This window comes from Nymphaea colorata, chromosome 2 (assembly GCF_008831285.2).
Source record: "Nymphaea colorata isolate Beijing-Zhang1983 chromosome 2, ASM883128v2, whole genome shotgun sequence".
NCBI classification, from domain to species: Eukaryota; Viridiplantae; Streptophyta; class Magnoliopsida; order Nymphaeales; family Nymphaeaceae; genus Nymphaea; species Nymphaea colorata.
The window spans coordinates 14,161,834-14,169,057 of record NC_045139.1 but is presented as its reverse complement, the minus strand read 5'-3'; the positions used below and the strand labels follow the sequence as shown (position 1 = coordinate 14,169,057).

The following is a 7,224-nucleotide window of genomic DNA, read 5'->3' as shown; positions in this document are numbered from 1 at the left end:
GGCTTGGCGTATACTCGGATGGGCATGCAAAACAAGTCGTTCCAATATATGTCCAAGTTTTTGTCCAGAATCATGTACCATCTCTGCTACAATTCAGGTGACCAAGTTTGTTCTTTTTAATTCCAAGGCCTTCAACGAATGGAACCTCCCTGGTATCGATATGACGAGCAACAAGGAGGTTCTGATTCGAATGCATCGTCAACTCAACCTTTTTTGCATGGGCAAGTTTTTGCTGTTATATGTCGCTCTAGGCAAAATTAGGATAGTAGTATCAATCCGTGGGGTGGTGTTGCTGGTGCATCGTGCGAAAACTTGCAGTCAGATGTCTTAGTGCCAATAAGAATTCTATGCCAGCCAAAGCCTTTCATTTGAAACGTAGGAGGAATTCCCTACTTTTTCCTTCTCCTATGACAAAGAACCAGATTACTTAATGAATCTGCTCCTTCAAAACAAAATCCCATAAAAGCTGCATCTCTCATGTCGAATAAAGACAATTTCATAGAAAGCCACAGGGGGCAAAGTGGCATGTTTGGAATCAAGCACCTGAATTGATTGTGCAGGAGCAGACATCAAACATAAGAGGGTACATATGCTTCATGCAATTGCTTGTTTGTCTCGCTATAGAATGTGTCCTGCTCCTTGCCGAATTTTAGTTTTGGCGAGAATGGCGACAAGACCAAAGTGGCCGGCATAGTGGGACGTTTGCAAACTAGGTGAGCAGTTAGCACTTCGAGTCTCGTGTGCCTCACCCCGTTCTAAAAGCGAAAGCATGGGTGTTGAGTAGGTGCATTAGAAGGGTTTTACCACTGCTCTGCTTCCCTAGAGTGTTCAAAAGTGGATTTCCCTTGGGCGAGTGTGAGAAGGAAAAGATCGTCTTTAGTTCCCATTTTGGGGATGGGATCACACCATCGTTCGCAGCTGCAGATGCCTTCTCAACAGTGTAAAACTCTGTTAGGAAAATCTATTGGAGCTTAGCATCCTTTGCACATGCAAGCGCAGCAGTACTATTCGCAAGAGAGCCAACCCCATGTGTTCGCGAATGATATTAAGTCGCCATTATAGGGACACCAAAATTTTTTTTTTTTTTTAAAGGAACATGACGGATCTATCAGTACCTGTCCCTGATGTAAGGGAGTTCATCCATCTCATAGGATGCTAAAAGCAAATCAAACACACCATGAGTCCGCTTCTGAACCTTCCATGCATTGCGTATCACAAGGCCTGCAACATAAAGAAGGTGGCTGCTGTTGGTCTTTAGACATCATGGCCTTCACAGCATTCATCTTCTGGGTAACCAAGTCCACGGAGCTCTAGTAATGACTAAACAAATCTTGATGTGATAAATCTCATTTCCACGGTCACCTTAAGCTCTTTCATTCTTTTCCATTGGGTAAGAGACAACGATGTTATATTCAGATTAGGCATCCAAAGACAAATTGAAAAGTAACTTTATTCAGCATATGTATGAATCTCTTGTTTTCTAACATGCATGTTTAATACGAAGGGAACAACATGGTGGGAGTAACATCCCTCACAGAATTGAGAACGCTACGTCTCAAAATAAATACAGCTATTCGCAAAAAATATAATAGCTGACTGACGATATGAAGAATGTGTGCCATCTATATTTCTCCACCGTCGATAACAAATTAATATCTAGAAACTGGAACTGATGAATACGAATTGTGGCCAACTAGATGCATACATACTAGGCAGCTGCATGCCCTGCATTTCTAGTGTTCTGCATGTTTGATTCTTTCACATTCACATTGTCGGTTTCTATGTGACAATTTGCCGAGCTGGTACCATTTGCTGCAGATCTAGCCACCAGTGTATCTTTACTAGCCTTCTCCTCTTTTTCAATCACAGCTTGTCTACAATCTATGGAACAAAACGCTCGAAAATCCCTACATACATAGGAAAAATCAAAACACAAATCAGCAATTGCATAGCACGGATATGAGAGTGAACAGAGAATCAAGAAATCAACCACATATTGAAAACAACAGCAGAGTGACAATCGATGTTGCCTTCCTAAAAGCTATATTTGAAATTAGAGCAAGGATCTGACGATAGATTGCGTTAGCACAGCTGACTTTCGACAGCAGTGATTTTCACGTTATTTTTTGTTCTTTGTACAAGACCAGCTATGAAAAATCAACAGCCCTTCAACTCATCTTCGAATATCTTTGTCCTATATACTGCCTCCACTTTTTTTTCTTCCATCCTGTCATTTACCCAACCTCTGCATTACTTTTACTTTCTTCTCAGAATGACATGAGATCCATTTTAATATGTCCAGATCTCAATGTACAATGTTGAGATATGTGAGACCTTCACATTATGGAAAGTATTAAGCATCAAACAAGCACGCCTTTTCACAAGTTATTCTAGCTTCAACAAGATTACTGTAACATCCTCAAAATTATCGGTTTGTGGTGTTCCCAAAAGCACCACAAAAGAGGGCAATACCACGAATTGCCTAACAAGAATGCGTCTTAATCAAATGTGCTAGAAAAACATGGAGCTAAAGGTATATTTATGTATGCGACATACCAACAATCTAAAACAACAAGAAGCTAGTAGCTAAGACGGAGAAAGAGAGAAAGCATGAACTCCGTTCAAAGACATTCACAAACCTAACTGGACCAGAGCAGAGATTTCTTCAACTCAAACTCGACCACATTTCCTGGTATATTTAGAAGCACAGAGGAGATTAAACCAAGAAGTTGTCTGAGAGGATGCAAGAACAAAGAAACTCAACGCATCCTCCACAGTTTGTCAATACCAAGAGGAGAAGGGTTCAAACGCATAACATGAATCACTAAAAATAGCAGAAAAAAGAGACGCAAAATGCCCACCTTCATATTTTACATCCCCACCGATACCCAACAACAAAAGATAACAGTGAAATACGCAGACAACAAAAGCACTGTAAAAAGAAAAGAAAAAAGCACAAAACTAAAGAAGACCCAATATCGTGTACAACATTTCCACCAAACCAGTGAAGGAAACGAACGAAATTGCAAATGCACCAAAAAACAGAAATGGAAAGGTGCGCAGCCAGGGAAAATACCTGTACATGTAGATGTCTCGGGAAGGCTGGAGACGTCGCTTACACAGGCAACACCGCTCGAGGAAGCCACCCAGGCCCTTCCACTGGGGGTCCTCAGGCCTAGCATTCTCCAGGGAACCATCAGCCCAGACGCTGAGAAGTCCCTTGCTTCTAGTCCCCATCGTTCTGGCTAGTTGCCGGCCTCCGGAGTCCCCTTCCTTTTCACTGGCACAGACACGCACACACGAATGAATTTACAGAGGCATCCAAAGCGAAGACCAAGAGAAGGGGAGCAAGGGAGCAGCAGAGAGAGGCATGGGAATCAAGAGGAAGGATCCGATTCATCGCTTGTTCAAATAGGCAAGGTCGCAAGGGGGGGGGCCGGTGAGAGCGCGTCTGAAGGTCCCACTTGGAGTGAATCCGAAGCAATCGAGGGCGGTCTTGTAAAGGCTTTTTACGGAAGGCAGGATGGTTTTTCTTACGATAAAATTTTTTCTGCTTAAAAAAGTCCGTGGCGGTTGACTCATGACTGTAAAGCTTTTCTAACTGCATCATCGATTTCGCGTGAAACCAAGGATTCTCCGCTTCTCCTCCCACCAACAGGGAGCATTCAGTGTAGAACAAGTTACTAAGAATTGCCCATTACCAAAACAAAACCACATAATTTCTTCATTGACGTATCATCACCAATCAATCCCGTTGGCGAAGCCTGTTAACGGCCATATGTGTGGCCCATGAAGCATGGCATACGAAACACCATGTGGCCTGACTTCAATTGGGAACGACTTTTAGTTACAGAACCTGCGTCAGCATGCATGACCCGGCATATGCATTAACTAATGAGTCATATAACTCATGAAACTGAGACTAATTCTAACCAAAATCATGCCAAAGCACTAAAGCAAAGAACAAAAAGTTTCTTTTGCTTTTTATAAACTCAGTTCCTTGGAGATTGGAAGATGTAATGCGGCGATTTGGGCATCATACTAGGGAATGTCATTTTTCATGAGGATGGCGTGACTTCTATTCCTTATGCAACTGGGACAGTGCCCTTCTAGTTCTAGAGTCCTACATCCATTTCCTCGAAGGCTGAGGCTGCAATTATTTCAGTTTCCGTGGGAAAGAGCCTCCTTTTCCTATGAAAGCTGTAAACGCAAACGGCACCACACCATTTGTTTAGTGTTGCTTGAGAAATGCTCGGGTTTGCACAAGAGGAAAAAGGGGCACGGCCAGATAGGGCCCACACGACAATGTGAGTCTAGTGGCCGGGAAATAGCCGTTAATTAACCAGAAAATAGAATGATTCCCGAGTTGACTGGCCCCCAAGGGAAAAGGGGCAAAAAATGTTGCTTTTTAACACATATATGTGGTGAAGCCGTGAAGGGTGTTAAACTGGGAACTTTGGATCAAGTCTCAATTGATTATGTCATCTTGGTGTCTGAACTTTTCTATGTGATCTCCTTGTATTACTTAGTAGTTAAGGGAACCATCTTAAAAGTTCATCGAACAAGAAAATGGAAGGGAAAAAAAAATGTTTCTGCTCATTGAAATTTTTTGAGAAGGTAACTTTTTGTTGTTTCATATTAACCAAGCAAACTGCACAGAAAATCACATCATGAGCTTGCCAAACCCTAAAGTCTAAGGCCCTGGAAGATCTATGTTGGTCATTTCGTTGAGTAAGGAAATGACAAGTAAGATTTAAGCTTAAGCTACCAGGGTGATGGCTGAGAGCCGACCCGACGAAGCGCTATGCTAACAGCTAAATGTTATTTCCATGATCAGTCTGTGAAGTTAGTGACTTGATGGTGGGCGAGTGTGTTGGATGGAGAACTCAAGCGCCCTTCTTTTGAAAGTACACTTTCTTGTGCCCAAGAAAAAAATAAAGCACGTCGGTTCAGGCAAGGGGCTTTGACTGTGCTGATTTAATCTTCATTCTTCCCTATAATCGCTTTTCTGATAGTTTGAAGTTTGAATCCCAACCTCCCTTGAACTTCAAAAAAATTCACATGGGCACCATGGAACTTCGTCCTGCAATTAGAGAGCATGATGAGAATTCTAACCAACTTCACGCCGGAAGTATACTCGTCTGCGGTTATGCTAACTCCTTGAATTCCGATGGCGACGAAGCTCTTGGAAGATGCTCTTGGATGTTTCACTTTTGACTATCAAAAATCTGGGGTTCCGTTGTCCAAGCCACGTGAATATCCCTTCAAAAATGAGCATCAAATCTTGAGAAAATCACCAAGATTTCAGTGTGGGCTCTAGCATTCACGAAGAATTTCAGGCATGGACCATCATTAGAAATCTAGGACAAATCATACTCCTAGAGCCAAGAGACTGCCAGACCGAATCCGAGTCTGGACCTGGCGCTCTCATAATGAGTATAGGGATCCAAGTGCCAAGAAGATCGTGATAGACCTGGAGAAATGGAGCAGGTTGTAATTGATCCCACATTCCAGTCTCCAGACCCATGACACCGTCTTACCGCCCTTGAACGTGGCCGCCATGCAAACAGTAGGAGTTGAAGCGTAGCCACGTAAAGCAACGCTATGAGTTCCACCCATAAGGATAAAAGACTCATTACTCATTTCCAATAAATAAACGAGTCTTAAAGAAGGATATCCTTGTGGGTGGAACTGATAGAAGAAGGAATACCAAGACCCACTTCTTACAGCAATCTCAACCCGTTCTTTTTTTTTTTTTCCTTTTAGGTGTTCTATATTCTATATGTTTATTTAACTCAACAATCTTGACCAACATCCAAAGTTCTCTGTAGGTTATCCCCTCTTTTGGGGGTTAGACTTCTTTCTTCATTCATTCAAGGACAATTTGCCTCTGTGCTCCGGCCACATCGTCGGTCACTTCTCTTTTTTTCTTTCATTGAGCGAAAGAGACGTATCTTTCTCCCCTGCTCGTCAAAGCTTGGTCCTCATCTTTGGTCATAGAAGAGCGGTGAAGAGAATCCAAAGGAAGAAGAAAACAGCATTCCCACATCTATCAAAACATAACCAGGAGGAAATCTATAGAAAATAAGGAACCAGTGACTCTCTAAGGCGGCGAAGTACCACCAACAAGAAGAAGTATGTCGGGCGGCGTGGGGCCGGTGAACAAAGACATCCGCCTGCCGGACGACGAGTTGCCTCCTCCTCCTTCTCCTTCTCTGCCGTCCAAGTACACTCCCCGGTTCTTCCACCTTCTCTCCTTCCGCCAACTCAACGCTTTCGCCGTCATCGTCGTCCTCGCCTTCGGCGGCCTCGTCTCCATCTCCGACGTCACCTTCCTCCTCTTCTCCTTCGCCTACACCACCTTCATCGCCCGCTTCGCCTTCCCACCTCGCGTGGACCACCTCCGTGCCCCCGGCGTCTTCAAACAGGGGAGTAAGCTTCTCGGTCTCTACGTCGCCCTCGGCGCTCTTATTGGCATCGTCGCTCCCGTTGTCTACCTCGCCGAGGGCGTAGTCGACGGCGATAGGGAGGGCGTGAAGGCGGCGGCGCCCCACCTGTTCCTTCTTTGCAGTCAGGTGCTGGTGGAGGGATGGGTCGACTCCGGCAGGTATTCGCCAGCAGCCAGATCCTTCGTCCCGGTATACTACAACGCCAGAAGGGTGTCGGCAGTCTACGACTGGGTAGTTGCGGAGCTTCAGAAGGGGCTTGGCCACGTGCGCTCGCCGCTTCGGCTGCATATCGGTCGGGCTCTCGCCGTCGCCAACTTGGGCTTCTGGTGCTTCAATCTCTTCTTCTTCCTCTTGCCCGTCTACCTCCCCCGCGTCATGAAGTTGTATTACTTGGGTGATGCTGCGGAAGACAGGAGCAGAGAGTGACTTTCGCTTTGTTTCACTCTCTGTTTCTCTCGTAGACGGATCGTTCTGCGGTCGTCAATGTAAAGTTGGATGGTTGCTGATCTTTTTCTTTTTTCACTTTGACAGTTTCTTGATCTTCTTGTCAGTGAGAAGGAGCCGTTCGGTTCAGCTTTCGCAAGTTCTTCTTCGATGAGTTCCATTTACTGTAACCTGTGTTCTTCGTTTTCTCAAAGGGGAGAGATGGGGCCTTTTAATTGCCTCCGATTTTAGATTCGAATGTCTGGTTTTCAGTTGTTGGGAAGAAGGATCTCACGTCAGACCATGGTTCTAGCAATTCAGGAATTTATCATCTTCAATACCCAAGAATCTC

At 44.4% G+C, this 7,224-nt stretch overlaps 2 protein-coding genes across 2 annotated transcripts; one reads left to right on the top strand and one right to left on the bottom strand.

Annotated features, from left to right (window-relative positions):
- Nucleotides 1-1,430: 1,430 nt before the first annotated feature.
- Nucleotides 1,431-3,428, bottom strand: LOC116248340 (FCS-Like Zinc finger 3-like). Its single transcript, XM_031621079.2, has 2 exons — nt 3,077-3,428; nt 1,431-1,907 (listed from the first exon to the last, which is right to left on the bottom strand). Exons 1-2 carry the CDS (start codon nt 3,235-3,237, stop codon nt 1,709-1,711), a joined length of 360 nt encoding a protein of 119 aa, XP_031476939.1. The 5' UTR covers nt 3,238-3,428; the 3' UTR covers nt 1,431-1,708.
- A 2,459-nt stretch (nt 3,429-5,887) lies between these two features.
- On the top strand, nt 5,888-7,061 carry LOC116248734 (uncharacterized). The gene has a single exon (XM_031621695.2). The coding sequence runs from the start codon at nt 6,138-6,140 to the stop codon at nt 6,873-6,875; it is 738 nt and encodes a 245-aa protein (XP_031477555.1). The 5' UTR covers nt 5,888-6,137; the 3' UTR covers nt 6,876-7,061.
- Nucleotides 7,062-7,224: the final 163 nt, after the last annotated feature.